Source organism: Sceloporus undulatus, chromosome 1 (assembly GCF_019175285.1).
Source record: "Sceloporus undulatus isolate JIND9_A2432 ecotype Alabama chromosome 1, SceUnd_v1.1, whole genome shotgun sequence".
Classification (NCBI taxonomy): Eukaryota; Metazoa; Chordata; class Lepidosauria; order Squamata; family Phrynosomatidae; genus Sceloporus; species Sceloporus undulatus.
In genome coordinates this window covers 102,227,895-102,249,023 of record NC_056522.1, presented here as the reverse complement: position 1 = coordinate 102,249,023, position 21,129 = coordinate 102,227,895, and the positions used below count along the sequence as shown (strand labels likewise).

The 21,129-nt window shown below is 48.3% G+C and overlaps 1 protein-coding gene across 1 annotated transcript in view; it reads left to right on the top strand.

Annotated features, from left to right (window-relative positions):
* Window positions 1–307: 307 nt before the first annotated feature.
* The window catches only part of CLVS2 (clavesin 2), a 68,576-nt gene continuing 47,754 nt past the window's right edge, over window positions 308–21,129 (top strand). Inside the window, exon 1 of the mRNA XM_042443994.1 lies at window positions 308–1,582. Within this exon, the coding sequence (XP_042299928.1) occupies window positions 1,194–1,582 (389 nt within the window). The 5' untranslated portion in view covers window positions 308–1,193. The remainder of the gene's footprint in view (window positions 1,583–21,129) is intronic.

The following is a 21,129-nucleotide window of genomic DNA, read 5'->3' as shown; positions in this document are numbered from 1 at the left end:
GTGCCGCATTGCCTGCTGCCTTGGCTGGCGGGCGTTGCTGCAGCCTCTCCGGAGGCTGGAGGCTGGGCTCCTCCTGGGCTGCCGCTGCTGCCTCTGGCTCTTGCTGGCCTCCTCAGCCTGGGCGCCTTCCTCCTTGGCGTCGCTTTCCTCTTCCCTGGCTGCCAAGTGAGAAGGAGCCCCAGAGGAGGGTCTGCCAGGCAAGGCTTGCTGGGGCCAGGGAAGGGCAGAGGAGGGGAAAAGGGGGGAGTGGGGAGGCCCTGGGGGGGCCTTGAAGGCTCTCTCTCTTTTCGAACAGAACCCCCCCCCCCCTTTGATTCTCTAAGAACCAAGGAAGCCTGGCAGCCGAGCAGCCCTTGCTCCCCACGTGCTGCTTCTCAAGCCCAGAAGAGGGAGGGAGAAAGAGAGGACCACTTTGATTCCCTGCTGCCCTTCTTGCTCTCTCCAGGGTTTGTCGCAGGAGCGCCAAGAGGGACGGAGCCTGGCCTTGCAGAGAGGATCGGAGGGAGAGCCATTGGAAAAAGAGAAGAAGGAAGGGCAGCCAATCCAGTCCCTCTCAGGCATCTTCCCAATTCTGCCATCCCCAGGCCTTGCTTTCTGCCATTGGAGAACATTCGGGGCAGACTGGGTTCTTTGTTTGGTTTTTCCTTGGCCCAAATCGACTCAATCGGAAGTCTGGGGAGACCGGCTCTCCCCCCATTGCTTGGTGGGGCTACCAAAACTATTAACGTAAGCTTACTTGGGCCCTACCAGAGCCATTCTGTCTGTCAGTTGGCAGCAGAAGGGATCAAGCAAATTTCCACAAGCTTTCCTGTTTTTGTTTTTATTTTTCACTGCTGATGAAAGCAGTGAACAAATGCAAGGCAGTTGGGAGCAGATGCTCACTGAGACCCACCCCTGAATGGGCCTGAGCAAGAGGCAAAGGAGCCGAGCCACACTTACCTATTGAACACAGCCAGTTATTTCTCTGGGAGAGAGTCAGGCTGTAAGGCAAAGGGCCACTGCTCTCCTGGGATTCTGACAAAGGTGGAGTCTTTGGGGTTTTCCCCCCTGGAAAAACAAAGGATCTATTTTCCCTGTGTGTGTGTTTTTCCTTCTTTAAGGAGCCCAGCCCCAGGATTTTCTGGCAGTTTGGGTCTAGATCCCTTCTTCCTGACCAGAAGAGTGGAGGGAGTGCTATAGGACCGAGGGGCACAATGACTCATTTGCAGGCAGGTCTCTCTCCCGAGACGCTGGAGAAAGCCCGGCTGGAACTGAATGAAAACCCGGACACCTTGCACCAGGACATCCAGGAGGTCCGGGACATGGTGATCACCCGGCCTGACATTGGCTTTCTCCGCACCGATGATGCCTTCATCCTTCGCTTCCTTCGGGCCAGAAAGTTCCAGCACTTTGAGGCATTTCGCTTGCTGGCTCAGTACTTTGAGTATCGTCAGCAGAACCTGGATATGTTCAAGAGCTTTAAAGCCACCGACCCGGGCATCAAGCAGGCACTCAAGGACGGCTTCCCAGGCGGACTGGCCAACCTTGATCACTATGGCAGGAAGATTCTGGTCCTCTTTGCTGCCAACTGGGACCAAAGCAGGTAAAGGCAGAGTTTAGGTTCTAACACATTGTGGGAGGCTTGGGAAGGCTGTGATGCTCACCTGAATCTGCCACAGTATTGCAGCCCAGATGTTTGATAGAACCAGTGACAAAATGATGATGACAGTGTCCCAGTCCTGGACCAGCAAAATCTCTGCCCCTTGTTTGGGACAGCATTCTGTGTGTGGCAAATTGTAATGCTGATAAATTGATCCAAATGTTCTTGTCATTTTGAGAAGGATGTCAGACAGATGCCCTTAAGCTTATTGCCAGACTTAGGGCTCTATGAGGATGGAATTTGACATATACAGATCCATATTTGCATCTGCCCAAACTGGTCCATAAGAGGATGGAGAGGGGAAGAGACTAAAAGGAGCCAAGGTCTGTTGAAACCAAAAGTGGGAAAAGTTGCTTTTTGGGGTTAACAGCTCCCATAATTTCCCATGCTGAATAGGGAATTCTGGGAGTTGTAACTATGAGCAAACTGAGACAACAGAACCCTTTAAATTACCAGGGCAGTAAAGCCTCAGTGTGTCACCAGAAATATTATGTCAGTTTTACCCTCTTTGGGAAGGCCATTCGTGAGGTATCAACAGAGACAGTGGCATGTTTGATAGTGTTCATTTGCATGTCACTCTTGTCCATGTTCCCCAGTAGGTTGCTGTTTCCCAGCTCTTAGGAGTGGTGTAAAAAATTCAAGACCAGACTGCATGCTTTATTTGCACTTAGAGGATCTGAGATGAATTTCCTTCCCATAGGCAGTATTATTCATATAGAAGAGATTATCTATACGATAAGGAAGCTGCATATTCAGTGCAGCTGTGATGAAATCTTTTACGCCAATGAAATTTTAATATTCCTAACGCTCATCGTAGTTTTGGCTGTCTCTAGTGGGCTGAAATAAGAGAAATTTCTCATCATGTCAGAGAAAGAGAAATAGCTTCCCTCGCTCAGATATTTTAACTGAAGAGGCAGTGAACGAGGAAGGGACCTATCTAGATTGTCCAGGATCATACAGTGAAAGCCATTTGTGCTAAAGACATTATAGGCTATCCTAGCCTTATTAACAGCTGTGTTTAAATAAGTGTCTATAGGGGTGTTTCATTCCTACTCTGCAGAAGATCCAAGGTTATGAGGTTTTCTGTTTCATTTATCTTAACAACAACCTTGTGAGGTAGGAAATTAAAAAAGACAGTAACTAGCCCAAAGGTGACCCAGTGAGCTCCCTGGCTGCAGCAGAATTTTGTATTTGGGTCTCTGCAGTCTTCATTGGAGCTGGTGTGCCAACTACTCACAGTGATGCATACATTCAGATGCTAAAAAAAAGACTAGATGGATGCCAAATTGGAATTGAAAACATGCTGCAGAAGTTTCACTTGTGCCAGTTTGTTTCAGTGGACAATGATGGCTTGGGAATAAAGTGATAAAAGTCAGAATGGGTCAGAATGCTACTGAATCCACAAGTGACATCCTAGCATTTGGTAGAGCAGATTTCCAGGTAACTCTTTAATAAAGATTATTTATCTCTGAAGCAGAAACTGTAGAATTCCTGAGCACTGAATTCATATAATTAAAAATGTGTGAAATGCTCTTCCAGGTGGAAATGCGGCATAACCCAGTATACTGGGAAGTGATAGCTAGACCGAAAGCATCAGGAACACAAAAGACATATGAGGAAAATCTCATAATGGGAAATTAAAGTTACCTGTTGAATCCCCATAATATGCAGATTTTCTGGCCCAGGCTGATGTCATAGGTGGCCTTGTCTGATGAATTTGGGAGGATGGGCAAAGGACCAACCTGATCAGTATCAAAGGAGCATCTGATGTGCTGAGTGGTGTGTACAACTTACAGATATCTATTTAATTCTTTCCCAAGCTACCAAACAGTTGGACCCTCAGAGGTGATAAAACTTGTTTCTCCCCTTACATTTTAAAACAGTGGTCCCCAAACTTTTTCCAGCTACCGTCCCCCTTTCTCTTGGGCAATAACCCTAGCACACCTACCCGTGTATTTCTTGATATTAGGTGTACTGTTCTACTGCAAATTCAAAATAACATATTTTGGCAGATGCTCCCTTTACACCCAGTAACCCTGGGAGCAGCAACTGGGCATCTGCATGAGCAGCAACCGAGAAGCCTTTTGCCTAAGCTGGCCTTGTTGAAAAGGCCAATCCACGCAACAGGCTTCTTGGTTGTTGCCCATCCAGATGCTCAGTCACTGCACCTGCTCCATCAGGGAACAGCAACTGAGAAGCCTCTTGCCCATGCTGCCCTTCTAGCAAAGGCTAGTTTGGGCAAGAGGCCTCTTGGTCACTATTCAGACAGCTGTTTGGATGCTGTTCCCAAGGTGACTGGGTGCAAAGGAAGAAGTTTCTCCCTGGTGAGGAAGGATTCTCAGTCCTTTATTGGGGCAGAGAGGGCATAGCTGGTGTGTGGGTAGGAGGCTTATAGTGGCCACATACTCTGGACTTGAGACTGGCAGAGATCAGGGAAGGGAGAGATTTTAACTACAGGAGCCACTCCAAGGTGAAGGATCTTTCCAAGAATTTACCCCAGATACTCCTTCCCCAGAGAAGTGTCTTCTCCACATAGCTTCAAATGTTCTCTACAACATTGTTTCTTTTGCTACCTATTCTCTCAGCTTGTCTGATGAAAGAAAACAGGAGCAGCATTGCAGCTCCAACCTGCCAGCCAAGTCCCAGCAAAGCTCACAAAGCATATACGGGGCCCCAAATTTGAAAGCTTATTTTTTGCCACCTCTTCTCCCATGCCACACATGCTCTAACTCCTTGCTCCAGTTAATCAGTCTTCCCCACATGGCACCACTCTAGGCCACAGAAGCAATGCCCTGTGCCCAGTCTTGAAAGTATAGCCATGACTTAATGCTACGATTCTATGTGGGTAAGTCAGCTTGTGCTGGCAGGCGAAGAGCAGGAGATACTACCACATGAAATGATCATTGAGCCTATTCAGTGGTTTTAAGGGACCTTGAAAAGAAGTTCATGCAATCCTCATCCCCACCATGGTCTTAAAGGCTGATGTTTTCCCTTGTCTTTCTTGTACACCAATACTCTGAAGACCCCCTGCCATCCCCTTTTCCCTCTCACTGCCCCCCTGAATCTTTCCACTGCCTTCTGAGGAGAACATACCACCCACTTTAGGAATCACAGTTTTAAATGAAAAATCAGCCTGTGTCCATATGTGATGAGGGTTGGGGGAGCCCATGGCCACCCAGGATTGCACCTTACCCAGCTCCTGCCCTCAGGTTTGGTTTGCATACTTTCAAGACTAACTATTGCATAAGACAGTGACACTTTTTTCTGCACAAGTAGTACTATTCTTCCACCAGGGAGTTTTTTTTAAAAAAAATGCTTCTGTAATGTACACTAGAGCTGTACCTTCCAACTTTCCAGGTGTTCTTGAACTCCAGTTCCCATTAGCCCTAACCTGCCTGGCTTGTGGTGCAGTATTATGGGAATAATATTTCATCACTGTCTGAAAGGCCATAGATTTCAAATCACTCATTTACATGCTAGGAAGCTGCACATCCACACATTTGTTATGCATGTATACTTGTCAATGAGTTTGCAATTAGACTGAGAAGGACACTCAATTCTAAATTGAGTAAGAACTATGATGTGCATCCCCCCCCTCCAGCACAATTAGCTTGTCATTTACCTAACTTCAGTTAGTATTTATCTAGTTAAGGAAGTAGGAAATTGGGAATCTGGAACAACTCCCCCACCCCCAAAACTTGTTAAGAGGATAAGAAGAGTCATCATACCAAATTAAACCATTGGTCTTTCTGATTCAGTGTTGCTGACACTGACTTGTAGCAGCTCCAGGATTGCAGACATGATTGTGTGTTGTTCTACCTGATGAAACAAAATCATTGTCCTTGTTTTCATCATTGATCTCACAGTGTCACTGAGATGTGATGTATGTTTAGGATAGAAATAGCTGCCAAGTATTTTAGTAACATAAATAGTTGTGTGTGAGGGAGAAATTCAACATGCTCCTGGGAAAGATCCAGGAGTAAGCCCTGCTTGAGGAAAAACTATGCCTTGGAAAAACCTAAATCCAAGCCTTTGTCTGTCTGTCTGTCTGTCTGTCCGTCCATCCATCTCTCTGTCTCAAGGTATAGGAATACTCTGGGTACAAGAACCAAGTGTCTTAAAGAAACTATACCAACAATAGAGCACATGGTTTGCCACAGTAGGGCAGGAGATAATAACAACTGAACATGGACACAGGTGAGGCAAAATGCATTTTGTAGTGTTTTAACCCAGATGCTCTGTTATTTGGTGAATACATGGGGAGGTGGGGACAATATTGTCCCCCTCTGGTGCTGTGTTCGAGAATGCCTCAGATTAACTCCACACCTCTACAGTTAAAAGGGTTTTAAAAAGCAGGCCCAGGGGACAAGATTAATAGCAGCTGAGAGCACTGGGTTAGACTGATCAGTTCTCTGGCTCAAAAGCCTTGCTCACTTGTTTCTTCCAGGCATATACTTACTTCCTGGAGAAGGGCATGAGATCAACCCTTTGGCCATTCAGCCTAGAACTTGTAAAAGTTACTCTTTAGGACTATAACTTCCAGAATGTCCCAACAGGATTAGCCAATCGCTCTCCTGACTGGGGAATTCTGGGAGTTGTAATCCAAAATAGTAATATTTCCCATTTCAGATTCAGCAGAATTGTAAGAACAGGTTCTCTGTATCTTCAGTTACAAAAGTCCAAGAACCATCCACAAAAGCCATAGGAATCCCTTTCATTTTTCTATGGGATGCACAAAGATTAGGTATATTGGATGTCAACTTGCTCTCCATTCCATGTGTCCAGTATAGGGGTAGAGTGTAGGCCTCTAGTTTTTGTTGGATTTCAGTTCTCATAATCTTTCACCATTGACTGAGATGACTAGGACTGATGGGAGCAGCAGTCCAAAAACATCTGGAGGGCCACACGTTAGCCATCCTTAGTGATGAAGAAAGCAGTGGCCACGGCTAGTGTGCATCAGATTCAGAAGTAAGAAGTGATGGTAAGCAGCCATCAGCCAAGAACAGAAGGATATACTGATTTCCCTAGCAAATGCAATTGAATTGCATCATTTTTATCAGAATGCAAAAAGACTCTGGTCTATGTCAACCAGGAAAAAAAAAAACTGCTCTGGGTTGTTCTTGTTTTTATTGACTGCCCTCTATTTAAGAAAGCATGAAGGTGGAAGATGGGCACATTAACCTGTTGAAAATATTCAGTGAAGACCTTCTATGCATCAAATTAATCCAGGTAATGCAAGATACAATAAGGCACATGACAGATCAAATATGTCAAAATAGCCACACAACAGGTAGTGTTGGATTAGGGATGGGTTGTGCAGTTTGTAGATTGCACGCTGTCTCCCCCCCCCCCCAGTTTTTGAGCTCCCACTTTGGGAGGTATGAAAAAGCACCCCCAAAGTCAGAAACAATACAAAAGAATACATCCTGGAGCAGCAGATTAGATTTAAACACATTTCCCGTCTCCTCCAAAACATTTGCAACTGAAAAGCTCTTCCAGTTGTGATTTTGGACTAAATTTGGAGCGAAACAGAGTACTGAGTTTGGGGCAAAAATTGGTCCCTGCTCTACATAATAGACGACCCATCAATTTCAAATGATACGGGATGAGAGGTACCACCACAGTGCCATAAGCGCAAGAAAACTGATCGACTTTTTAAAAGATTAGCATGAGATTTTTAGGATGCTGGCTTCTGTGCTTTATACCAATTCTGTCCCTTATCTGCAGTTATACAGGACCATAAAATTCACACAGCTCTGGCTTACCCTGAGGTATAGCAAAGTCTATCCATTCAATCTATCACAAAGGAAATTCTGCACAGGCAAGAATTCCCTATGTATGGTGATATAACCTCTTACAGTATCTGTGTTAGCCATTTGCAACATGCTCCTCTACATGCTTGCTGCTTGCACTAAGCATATTCAGCAGGATTTACTCTTAGGCAACTGTATCTCAGAAGCTATATGTATTTATTTATGACTGATATTTATATCCCAGATTCATACCTTCTGTGAGATTAAGGGTTCATGAGTGGCTCATTTCCTTCCCCTTTATCCTCACAACAATCCTGTCAGGTGGATTAGGCTGAGAGAGAATGACTGGCCAGTTACCCAGCTCAATGGAGATTTCAACGTGGACTACTAAATACTTTTTGAGACCAGGGGCTCTTTCAAACTACACATTAATAACAGCATATCACTTTTATTTTCGTAGTTCCCTCTTGTAGGACCTTGGGATTTGCAGTTTAGGGATGAGTTTTTCAGCAGAGAGCTCTAGTCTCTACCAAACTATCAAACCACAAGATTCCATAAGCAGCAGCAATGGCAGTAATGTGGAATTATAGTGCTATAATTCTGTAATATGAAAGGCCCTTGGAATCAAAATGGGCAAATGTTGTTTATTGAAGGTTCATATTAAAGCCAGTTTCCAGTTGTGTGTATTATTATTGTTGTTATTATTATTATTATTATTATTAGAAACATTTTAGAAATGGGATGAACATATTTCTGACAGGATGTGCATGGGGTGGGGCATTAAGCATGGTTAAATTTATCATAGATCTTAGATTATCTTTAGAAATACCGGTAGGTTACATAACATTGTGGATATAGATGAGTCCCATGACATACTGTATGAAAGCTTTCACTGAAGTCAGCCAGGTATAAAACAGTTAATTTTTTATTGACTTGTCAGTGAAAGTCATGTTACTGAAAAAGATTGGTTCTCAGTTTACGTTTCGACCTTACAATAACTGTTATTATTTCCATGAAAAACCTTGAGAGAGATGAAGGAGGGGTATTGGGTAGGGAAGAGTATTCAGAAATATTTTAGAAAATGTGTTTGGAGTGCTGAGAAATGTTGACATGGAGAATCTGCAAACAATGAGAATTAGTTTTGGACTGATTCTACACAAAATCTATATGTGGGTTTTGTTTTTGTATGTGTATGTGTAAAACAGCATTTTCACTGTCCAGGAAGCATAGAAAATAACATTTCTACACATTTTCTATAGAGAAAATGCTGTTCTCAGTCAGTAGAAAAGGAGCATTCCAGGTAAGGCTTCATTCCAGACTCTGCCTAGATGAGGCAAGGGATCTTACGTTAATTTGAGTGATTCAGTATCCTGATCCCTATCATTTCCTCTTCAGTTATTTTCCTTCCCTCACTCAGGACAGGTGGTAATAAAATTCCCCCATCTTTCTCTGGTTAATTTATCTATTTTCTTTGTTTGAGTTTCATGCTCTTTTCTGTATTCCGCCCCCCCCCCCCCCCCCCGCCCCCCCTTTATTTTCTTTTCCCTTTTTTCCCCCCCCCCTCTTCTTTTTTTTTTTTCTTTTTTTTTTTTTTTTTTTTCGTCCTTTTTTCTATTTCCCCCCCCCCCCCCCCACCATGCCTCCATTGAATTGTGTCTCCAGCTGCTTCTCCCTGCCTCTTAGTTGGTTTATTGCATGGCTTTTTTTCCTTCTGGGTGCAGGTAGTTGGGAAGACTAAAGTGAAATTGAAAGCTCCCTTGAATTCCAGATCCTTTCTTGTTGGGCAAGGTGATGACACCTTAGTGGCCTTTAGAAACAAAGGCTATTGCTAAGCAATAGCCTTCCAAAAGGCAAGCATGTGCTCACTTCTTTTTTCCCTTTTTGAAGATGAAGACAATGTTTGCCCTCCTTCAGTCTGCTGGGACTTCTCCTGTTCTTCAGGAGTTCTCAAAGAGTATTACCAATGGCTCTGATATTATATTTGCTAGTTCTTTTAATACCCTGAGTTTGACTTCCAGCAAATATCAGGATAGTTGAAGTCACCCATCAATACTACATCTCTCCTTTCTGAATGTGTGGTGACCATCTGTTTTAGAAAGGCACCATCCAATTCCTCAGTCTGACTTGGGGGTCTGTAGTTGACTCCCATAAAAACACCCCTGTTGTTTCCTTTCCCTTTAATTTTTGTCCAGATGCTCTCCACCTGGCTTCCAGGATTGATATCCTGGTTCTCTTCACTGGTGAATTTTGGAGGTATGCATCATTCAGAGTTGGTTGCTGAAATTAATAATAATAATAGTACAGTGTGCCCGCGTCATACGCTAGCACATTATGCGCTGCTTTCATCATATGCTGGAAGAAGCGGCACTGTGTGCCAGAAGGAACAATGGGGCACAAGCATACGCACAAATTCTTTTAAGGGGGGGGGGTCCAGAATGGATCCCACACATAAAAGAAGGGCGCACTGTAGTAGGTTCTGTGGATCTTAAGCCATCTTGAGTCCTGTGCAAAAAGAAGAGTGGGAAATAAATAAGTAAATGAGATTTAATAAAGTACATGTAACATTAGTTGAGACAAAATTAATACTGCTCATCTGAAAAGCCATCAAGAATGTCAGATAAAAGCATCCAGTACCTAACTGGGGTGGCATCCCAAGCTCTTTCTGCAAAATGTAGCATCTGTGAAGGTGTAAACACAGCTTTCCTTCCAGTTGTATCCTTTGTTGATGTAATCCTACATTAATTGGCTAGGCATAGAGTGTGATGTTATTACAGATGGTTAGGCATGTCAACAGTAAATGTTCAGTAGTTATTAACATCAGTCAGAGTGAAAGGAACCAGATAGGTGGAAATAATCAGTTTGTGAGATGATGGTAACAAATACTGCTTGGGGGAAAGATGGAAAGGGAAAACAGGACAGAATTCATCAGAATTTACAAATACATTATAATAAATGCACAATTTGGGAAATAGATAAGAGTGAATATTTTAGTGTAAATGTAAGCCCTTCTCAGCCCTTCTCTTAATTCTTCCTAATTTGCATGCAAACACCAAGCACAAATTCTCACCAGTTTCTTCTTTCTAACAGTCTCCATCATGGATGGTGTTTGATGCAGATGTGTATAAAACCACTGTGTTTAGTATATTGATGAAAAACATTTTCTTCAATGAAAACAAGGATTTTGGACATTCTGAAATGTTGGGGAATTTCAGCATGGGTGCAAAACATAATTCCAGATGTACTTCAAGCATACATGCCAAATTCTGAAGGTTTAGTTCAGAATGGAGCATGGCTCATGGTTCATCAGCCAGTATAATAAGGTAATGAAGTATGTCAGAAGCCTGTAAAGGAACTTCAAGTTTACATCCGTCCCCCCTACTGTGCTGTCAACATAAATAACAATAAGGATGATTGCTTCTACCTATCCAGTTCAATACATGATAGCTAATGCAGCTCTAGAGAGAATGTGAGATGAGCTTTTGTGCAAATAGTTCCTTTTATGCAAATAGTTCCTTGCTGAGTGACAGCTTTAATGCAGATTTCTTTCATGATAATTCATCGGATTCTGACACTCTGAAAACAAAAGCTTATAATTTGTGATACCTAAATTTTAAACCCCTCACACAAGGCAAAAAGTTCTGAGGCTTCACCACTGGAATTTAGGCGGGATACAGACTGGCAAAATGTAGCATGGCAGTGGTAGTGGCAGTAGGGTTAGGGAGTGCGCACTATTCAGACACTCCCTAACCCTAGTATGTACTAGGGTTAGCCTAGTATGTACTGGCGGCAGCAAAATGGTGGCGCCCTGTCTACATGCTTAGCGTCTGCATGTCCCGGCATCATAAAGACGTCACGAGTGTGCCATTGGCACACTGCGATGTCTTTATGGCACCGCAAGAAGGATCCCTTTTTGTGGGTCCTTTTTTGCTGCGCGAGGGAGCCACGCAGTTTGTCCACTGCGACTCCCTCGTGCAGCAAAGCAAGACGTCGGCAGCACCTTGTGAATTTAGAATTTAAGTGAAAGAAATATGTTCTTCTGTGGTATTGCAAAACAGAGTTTATTCATCCAATGTCATATAATCTGGGATAGCCACTTAAAAAAATCAAAATGCCTCCCCAAGTAGCATATTGAGTTCTATTTTGAAATACTGTTAATAGGTCTTTTTGGGTTAAGAGGTCCCTATAAGAGTCAATTCTTTTTAAAGATAAGGGCTGCAATCCTGAAAATATTTAGGCTGCTGAAAGCCCATGGGCCTCCATGAGGTCAGTTTAATAGAGTGTTGCTGTTCTTGTTGCTATTCTTTCATTATAGCTAACAATGATGAATGATAGGTCAGTTGTGAAGAGGTGCAGAAGAACATTTCTGAAGGCATATCGAGTACGGCTCCATTCCCACTGGGCTATAAAGCTATGAATCTCGCTGCGAGTCTGGCTCGGATCGAGTTCCCGAGTCGTATTTGAATCATGTCCATCATTCCCATTACAAAAGGGAGCAAATGGACTTGGCTTTTCTTGACCCATGTTCTCATTCCCATTGATATTTCTCCGTTGTATTTTGACACAGACTTTTTTGTTCACCATTCCCATTTCCTGTCTTGAACCATTTTTTTTCTTTTTTAAGCTGTCAATCAAGTGCTTAGGTGATTAGATGTCACAGTGACATCAGTTGCTTCAATGCATTTTGACGTGGGCTATTTTTGTTCCCCATTCCCATTTGCATCTTTCAAACCTGTTTTTCTGGGTTTTTTTAGTGGTCAATGGATCACTGAAGTGCCTGAGCGCTTGGGCAGCTAGGCGTCATTGTGATTGGAAGAGGGGAAGAAGAAGAGGAGGAAGAAGAAGAAGAAGGGGGAAGAAGAGGAGGCTGGCTTGGTGGCTAGGGAGAATGGAGGCAGACTGGCCATGCAAACCCACTGAGAGCCTTGGGCACACACCTCTCTCGGCCTCTCAGGAGAAAGTAAAGGCACCCCCCTGAAGAAACTTGCCAGGGAAACTCTGTAGGGTCGCCATTGCCGAAAGGAGTTGAAGGCACACAACCAACAACAACAACAACGCAGAAGAGGAAGAGGAGGAAGGGGAAGGAGCAAGAGGAGGAGGAGAATGAGAATAGGAAAAAAGAAAATAAATAGAAGGGGAGGAAGAGAGGAGGAGGAGGAAGGGAGGAAGAGAGAGGAGAAGGAAAGAGGAGAGAAGGAGGGGAAGAAGAAGAAGAGGGGGGAGGAAGGGGGAGGAAGAAGAAGAGGAGGAGCAGGAGGAAGAGAAATAAGAAGGCCCAGCCATCCAGCAACAAACCCCAACTCCCCGGACTTGGGGAAGGAGCTGCGCACCAGAGAGAGATCTGCATCCACACTCTTGGCACCTCTTCATTCTTTTCTGGCTCTGGCTATGAAATTCTGAGCGTTGGAAATGTTGTTGGGCCCAGAGTAGAAGAGAGGAGGAGAAGAAGAGAGAGGAAGAAGGACAGGTTGCTTACCTGTAACAGTTTCTTCGAGTGGTCATCTGCGAATACATACAAATGGGTTTCACTGCGCCTGCGCAGTGCTGCTCGGAACCTACTGGAATCACTGGGCAGAGTTTACTCTGCAACGTATTGAAACTTTTTGGCGGTAACTCCGCCCACCCGTTATAGGCCCCTGCCTTCCCGCTCTTTTCCCCAGTTCCGCAATTTTCCGCCAAGCAGGCGATGGAAAGAGCCAATGAGAGCAGGACACTGAGGGGACGGACGGTGGGATTTGTATGTATTCGCAGATGACCACTCGAAGAAATACTGTTACAGGTAAGCAACCTGTCCTTCTTCTTCGTGGTCTCTGCGAATCATACAAATGGGTTTAGACTGACAAGCTAAGGTATGCGGCGGAGGGAGTGTCCTGAAACCAAAGCTATGGTGAACCAAAGGTATATTTATTATACATAAACACCTTGAACCATAAAAAGCATCAGTCTTTTCTGTTCATGGAAGGTACATGCAACAACATTGCTAGACCTGAGTAGGAACAAGAGTCATGCAGACCGGTCCCATAACCAAGCTACCTAGAACAGAATGTAAACGTGTCAACTGTACATAAATCACCACACAACCCATCAGTAGTGCAATCAATGCAACCCTGAAACCAACACAGCCCTCCCGAAAGCTGCGTCTCGGATGGCCCTGGTGTCCAAATATAATGCTGATGAAAGTCAGAGGTTGGGACCAGACGGCAGCCTTGCAGACCTCCTCCAAGGGGATCCCCGACAGGAATGCCGAGGATGCTGCCATTGACCTTGTGGGAATGGGACCGAACCCTGCCAGGGAGAGGCTTGCCTACAGTTCATAGCCGAGGTGGATGGTACCAGCCACCCATTTGGACAACCTCTGCGCAGACCCAGGCAACCCTTTCTTCGGTTCCGAGTAGCATTGGAAAAGTCTCTCGGACCGACTGGAGGCAGCAGTTCTGTCCAGGTAAAATGCCAGTGCTCTCCTGACATCAGAGAGTGTAGGCGTCGCTCCTCCTCCGATGTCGTTGGATGCGAGAGTGGGTAACACAATGTCCTGGCACATGTGGGGAAAGCGACACACCTTCGGCAAGAAGGTGGATGTCCGTACGGAGGACCACCTTGTCCTTGTGGAACCTCAAGAATGGGCTGGTCCCTCCGTAAAGCACAGAGTTCACCCGCACGGCGGGCAGAGGTGATGGCACAGAAGGCGGTTTCCAAGTCAATAGTCTCAAGTTCGCTGTGGCCATCGTTCAAAGGGCTTGGATTGGGGGCGGACAGTACCGCTCCAAACTCCAAGCTGGCTTGGTACCGACACAGGAGGATAAAGGTTGGCACAACCCTTCAGGAACCCCTTCACCAAAGGGTCTTTGAAGAAAGAAACCCTCCCCCCGACTGGTATTTGGCACAGATGGCAGACAGGTAGCATTTGATGGATGGGAGGGCACGCCCTCCATCCAAAAGTGCCATCAAAACTCCAGCACCACTGGAGTTGACACCTGTGCAGGAGACAAGCCCTTTGGTCAAGGAAGAGCAAAATCTCCTCCATTTCAGGCATAAGAGCGCTGGGGAGGTTTCCTCGCAGCCAGGATCACCGTCCTCACTGCCTCCGGCAGGGCAGTCAGGGCTGATTCTCCAGGCTACCAGCGGCAGGCTTTCGATGTCCGGGTGGAGAATCCGTCCGTCCTGGATCGACAGCAGGTCCGGACGCGGGTCGAGACGGAGAGAGCATCTCCTGGGAGGTGGAGAAGGGATGCGAACCACGGCTTGCTCGGCCACCCCGGGGTGACCAGGATCGCATGCGAGCGGTCCGTTGTCATCTTGGACACCACTCTGTGATGAGAGGGAACGGAGGGAAGGCGTAGAGGAGCTCCCCCATCCAGAGGAAAGCGAATGCGTCTCTGAGGATCCGTCCAATCGCTTCCTGGAGCAGAACTGGGGACAGTGGCTGTTCCACCTGGTCGCGAAGAGGTCGATCCGGGGGGTTCCCCACCGATCGAAAAGGTCGCTGACCGTCTCGGGATGGAGCCTCCACTCGTGGCACACCAATGGGATCTGCTGAGGCAGTCTGCCAACTCGTTGTCCTCCCCGGGAAGTGGATCGCCTGGAGGAGGACGCGTCTCTGGATGCACCAGTCCCAGATGCGGGCGTGAGGTCAGCAGGGTCCTGGATCTGGTCCCACTTGCTTGTTGATGTAATACATCACGGTGTGTTGTCTGTCCTCAGGAGGACCCCCCTTCCTGTGACAGCGAACTCGAACGCCCTCAATGCCTTTTCCACTGCAGCATCTCAAGGCGTTGATGTGGAGGAGCTTGTCTTGTGCGGACCACCTGTCTTTGACGAAGAGGTCGAGCAGGTGGGCGCCCCATCCCTCCAGGGATGCATCGGTTGTCAGGTCAGTTGTGCTGGGACTGATGAAAGGGCATCCCGGTGCAGAGTTTGGGCTGTCCAGCCACCATCTGAGGGAAGCGGACACCGGTCTCGGTACCGTGAGCCACCTTGACGGAGGGTCCTCCAACGGGGAGAAGCGGAGAGGAACCAGGATTGGAGAGGTCGAAGACGGAGTCTTGCCCAAGGGGGGACGAATGTGTCGATGCCATGTGGCCGGCGACTTGGACGTCTCTGGCTCTCACCCTTCTGTGGGAGATGCATGGCCTGAGGGACGTTGTCAGGGCCTGAAACCGATCCGGAGGGAGGAGGCTAAGCAGTTTTCGGGTCGAGATGGCCCGATGAACTTGACCTGCCTGGTCGGTGTGAGTGGGACTTTCCCTGTTGGACCCGCCGAGGGAGTTCAAGAGGTGCAAGGCGAATGAGACTGCCTCCCGCAGCCGCCTTGGGATTCGGCTGCAAACAGCCGTCGTCCAGGTAGGGAAGACCATGAAGCCCTTGATGAAGGTATGCCACCACCGTGCCATGCACTTTGTGAAGACTCGTGGAGCCGTGGCCAAGCCGAAAGGAAGCACATTGTAGTGGTACGAGGTGGAGCCGACAGCGAAGGCGAGGACTGGCCAAGGACTGGCGAGGAATCTCGGTGGGACTCTCGGATCCCGACGTGGAAGGAATAGGCACCTTCAGGTCGATGGTCGCGAACCACAGGCCCTGGTGAAGAGGCAGAATGGAAGCCAGGGTTACCATTCGAAAGTGACGGTGTTAAGGAACAATTAATTGTCTCAAGTCCAGGATGGGCCTGATGCCCCCATCCGCTTTCGTACCGTGAAGTACCTGGAGAAAAGGCCCGAGGACATTGGTCGGTCGGCAAAGGGGAGAATGCCCCTTTACCAAGCAAGGCGCGCACTTCGTCGAGAAGGGTGTCCGGGGGGGAGTGGACATGAAGGCTCAGTTGGAGGGGCTTGGAACTCGGGGCATAACCCCTACGGACGATGTTGAGAACCCACGAGTCCGATGTTATGGAGGCCCAGGTGTTGCGAAGGGCCTCAAATGTCAAAAAGAAGAGGGGTGAAGGAGAGACGAAGCACGCTGCGTCCCTTCAGGCTCTCTTCTTCCCCTGGTCGGTGTCCTGCCGGCGGGACTTGCAGTACCGAGGCGGGAGTTGCGACGGCCAGAGGAGGAGGAGACTGCGAGGGGAAGCGGTGTCTCTGGGAGCCCTGCTGCTGAGACTGCCGATCCCAGGAGAAGTCCCCTGTGACTGACCTTGCGGTTGCCACGGGCGCTGATGCTTCCGGAACGGAGAAGCCGGTGCTGAGGACATGCCGTGCTTCTTCGCCGCCGCTTCATCCTGAAATTCCTGTTCAGGCGATCGTCGGTCTCGGCGTGGAAGAGCCCGGTTCCGTCGAGCGGCATGTCCTCGATGGCCGCCCTGACCGTAGGGTTGAGGTCCGGGGCCCTCAACCAGCTGGCGTTGAAGTGCCATGGATGCTGACATGGCCCTCCCCGAGCAGTCTGCCATATTCCTGGAAGTGGTGATGAGCCAACTCCCAATGGAATGAGCCTCGTCCCTGATCTCCACCAGCTGCCTCTGGATGTCATCTGGACGTCCGGGACGAGGGGGGAGATCCGTTCCATGAGGGTCTGGGTACGCCCCCATGCAGGCGGTGTATTGGCAGCCTTGACCCCAGGGCCGATGCAGAGTAGGCCTTCTGGCCAGTCCGTCCACCTTCTTCGCTCCCGGTCGACAGGGGAGGTCGCCTGCTTCGGGACGAAGCTGTGTTGGGCTCCCTCCACGTGGGAGTTCGGCCTGGGTGGTCAGCCAACCAAGGCAGCCCGGGGCGACCCTATGAGCGACTCTACCTTGCGGGAGGGCGCCGACAGGGTAGCCGGAGAGTCCCGGACCTCTTGACATGGTCTGGAGTGACGGAAGGAGAGGCAGGCAAGGTGGAGTAGGCCTCGACCGTCCCCGACGCTCAACCGGGTCCTCAGCGTCGTCTTCCCGGAAGCGAGCTCGATGTCGGGGCCCTCGCCATCTTACGACGTGTTCGGTGAAGGACCGGACGTCGTCCGACGGGAAGAAGGCTCTGGGTTATGCATCCCCTGGGGAGAGCTGGGCCCGAGAGGACATCTCGTCCGAAGGTGCTCCGATGGAAGCAGTGGCTTGTCGTCGGAGTCCAGGTAGAGGGGAGGGGTCCGTCACTCTAACCTGGGATCTCGGGCGGGTTGGAGCAAGGTCCGCTGAGGATCGCGAGCGCCTGCGAGGGGAGACGGCGACCTCTCGTAGACAGACACGGTTTGGACCGATCTGGACGGGGTGCCTTGGTCTACAGGATGGGGTTCAGCCTAGTGAATCCTTATCGCTCTGTCCTCTGAAACCGACATGTAATCCAGCGCGATTGCATGTCAAAGAAGGGTCCGGAATCTCATGCCCGCGGGCTGGCCTTCCTCGTCGTCGGTTGCGGATGGAGGGCGACCGGTGTCCTGGGGAGCGAGGGAGCACGGTGTCGTCCGTCCCGTGGACAAAGTCCATGGTGGGCAGAGGGCGGTGTGGGGTGTCCGGTACCGGAGTCCTCCGACCTGCCGGCGTCTGCTCCGGATCGCGAGGAGCTGCGAAGTGGAAGCCTGCTTGGACGGGGAGCGCTTCTTCTCCTTCGCCTTTGTGGGTCGGTTGTGGATCGATCCTTGGAGGACTTGGGTTTTTTTGGGGCAGGATCACGACCCGGTTTGTCGTGGTGCCTCTTCTTCCCAGGCCTGGGAGGCTCCTCCGCTGGGAGAACGGGTGTCCGGGGGTCGAGGAGGACAGCAGCCGCTGCTGACGAGGAGGTCTTGGAGACTTGCCCCTTCCGAGACATAGCCAGCTCCTTAGACTTCGGAGCGTGGCGAGATGCCTTGGATGCCTTGGGGACGAAAGCGAGGCGCGATGGACCTCCGGCTCGTGCCTTCTCGAACGCGAGCCTCCGATCCCTTCCTCGGTTTGGAGCCGGCTCGGTAACCTCCGTCCCGAAGAATTATGGGGGCGCTTGGGGGTTCGTCGGTGGCGCTGGGCGGTTTGGAGCCACGGGCCACATCGGGGGTGATGGAAGAAGTTGTCCCGGCCGGACACACACCACGCTGGAAACGGCGGCCATCCCCATGTCACGCTGGGACAACTGGCCCGAGACGAGGTGGGGGGCACGGAGGCGGGACAGAGGACGACCGTGAACCCCCCTCTTGTACTTGCCGGGGCAATCGCCAAAGTGAGCCGGGACTCACGGTTTTTCCGGGCCTGGGATGAGAGGGATCTGCAGAGCAGGCAGGCCTTGGTATCATGGTTCTTGCCAAGGCACAGCAGGCTGGAGGAGTGCGGGTCCTGGACGGGCACCTTGCCCCCGCAAATGTCGCACTTCTTGAAAGGTGCAGGCATTTCCAAAGTCGTCGAAGCCAGAGGGGAATCCAAAAACGAGGTCAACAGTCCAAAAGTCCGAAGTTACCAGGGGCGGGAGACAAAGAATGGTCAAAGTACAGTCCGAGGTCAAAGAGCGAAAGTGATTCCAAGCAAGCGAAGCAAGCGAAAGTTCCCTGAAGCAGCTAGCGCGGCGGAAAAAAGGAACTGGGGAAAAGAGCGGGAAGGCAGGGGTTACCGCCAAAAAGTTTCAATATGTTGCAGAGTAAACTCTGCCCAGTGATTCCAGTAGGTTCCGAGCAGCACTGCGCAGGCGCAGTGAAACCTATTTGTATGATTCGCAGAGACCACGAAGAAGAAGAGGAGAGGAAGAAGAGGAGGAAGAAGAGGGGAGGAAGAAGAGGTGAGGAAAGAGGAGCAAGAGGAGAGGAAGAGGAGGAGGAGGAAGCATAAGAGAGAAGCCAATTCAGATCCAATGGTCTTCCTCTGTGTGTGTGTGTGTGCCCAGTCCCACAACAAACTCCAACTCCTGGGCAGGAGGGGCAGGGCAGCAAGCAGACATGTGTGCGCCAGAGAGAGAGAGAGAGAGAGAGAGAGAGAGAGAGAGAGACTGAGGCTGCCTCTACACTGGAGAAGTCACCCGGTTTGGTACTGCTTTTAAGCATCCTGGCTCAAAGCTATGATATTCGGAAGTTGGAGTTGTTGTGGGCCCAACTCCCAGAATTCCATAGCCTAGAGCCAGGAAAGAGCGAAAGCAGTGCCATACCGGGTGATTTATCCAGTATAGATACAGCCTAAGTCTCTCTGTCTCCCTCTCTTTGAGGCCCCCTTGCCCCAGCCTAGCTACAGGCCTGCTACACATGCAATCGCTTCCCGTACCACCAAGGAAAGTCTACGTGAATGAGAAAATGGTGCTGGGAATGCCAAGAAAGAGAACAAAGCGGTGACACCCCCAAACCAGCCCCTTTAACATTGGCCCTCTCATCCCAAAATACCCTTATCAGACACCCAACGTTCCCATTAATTTACCCTGGATTGGACACGGTCCCTGGCAAAAGAAATGCTGGAAAAGTGGTGTCAGGGTAACCCAGGTTATCCACCACTGGGTTTTTGCTAGAGAAATCGATCAAAGTAGGATTGAATGTGAATTCAAATGGGAATGATTTCCCTTAAACTAGGATTGAACATGAGTTCAAATGGTAACAATGTTCCTATAATCTGATTCTTGATTTGCTTTATAGCCCAGTGGGAATCGGGCCTACATGTAAGAAGTCCCAGGTTCACTCCTGGGCATCTCCAGACATGACCGGAAAGTTCCGATCTGAAATCTTGAAGAGCCATTCCTAGTCTACGTAGACTTGTTGTTAGCTGAGATCACCATGAGCTGAGATCAACTTAATCAGGGTGGTCACAGGCCTGAATCTGCAGGGCCAGAGCAGGGAAGCAGAGCATAGGGCAGCTTGGAGATGTCTCATTCACAGGGTCACCATGAGCTGAGATCAACTCAGAAGAAGTTTTTCAAGAAAAACTTTTCATTCAAGGTTAAGTAGAAAGGCTTAAGTTTAGAAGCTTTTGAGTTGATTTCAGCTCATGGTGACCCTGTGAATGAGACATATCCTTTGCTTCCCTCCTCAGGTCCTGCAGATTCAGGCCTGTGACCTCCCTGATTGAGTATCCATCTGGCATGTGGTCTTCTTTCTACTTCCCTCCATCTTCCCCAGCATCATTATCTTTTCTAATGAGTCATACCTTCTCATTATGCAGTCGAAATATGACAGCCTGTATTTAGTCATCTTGGCTTCCAGGAAGAGTTCTGGCTCGATCTGTTCTAACCTTCCCCAATTTAATGCTTTTTCAGATGTTTGGATGGAAGCTCTCATCAGTTCCTGTCATCCTATGACAATGAGACTTGTAGTCTAAAATGTCCAGAAATACCTGAAACAGATGTTACTGAGACAGACGGATCCATGTCTGACTCAGTGTAAGGCAGATTCTTAAGTACCTTGTATGGCCCCATAGGGAAATCCTGGTCATTTTTCAAGAAAAACTTTTCATTCAAAATTAAGTAGAAAGGCTAAAGTTTAGAAATGCTTATGCAGAGTAGACTCATTCACAGCACTGAAAATGTGGTCTTTAAACAGAGGCTGGATGGCCATCTGTCGGTGATACTTTGATTTAGATTTCCTGCATGGCAGGGGGTTGGACTGGATGGACCTTGAGGTCTCTTCCAACTCTATGATTCTATGATTCTGTGGTCTGCAACTTTGTGTGTGAGCACGCGTGTCATATCAATAATGAGCAGATTTTTTGGTAACTTGTTTAACCATGATGAAAGCTAAATGAGAAACCAGAATTGCACAAAATGAAACAACAGTACAGTATTGATCCCCAGAGTCAATAAAAGCTGGCCTAATATTTAATCAGTTTCCATTTTGTTGAGCTACAGTACAGTTATTTCTGCTAGATCAAAACTTTCTTCTATGTGAAGATATTTT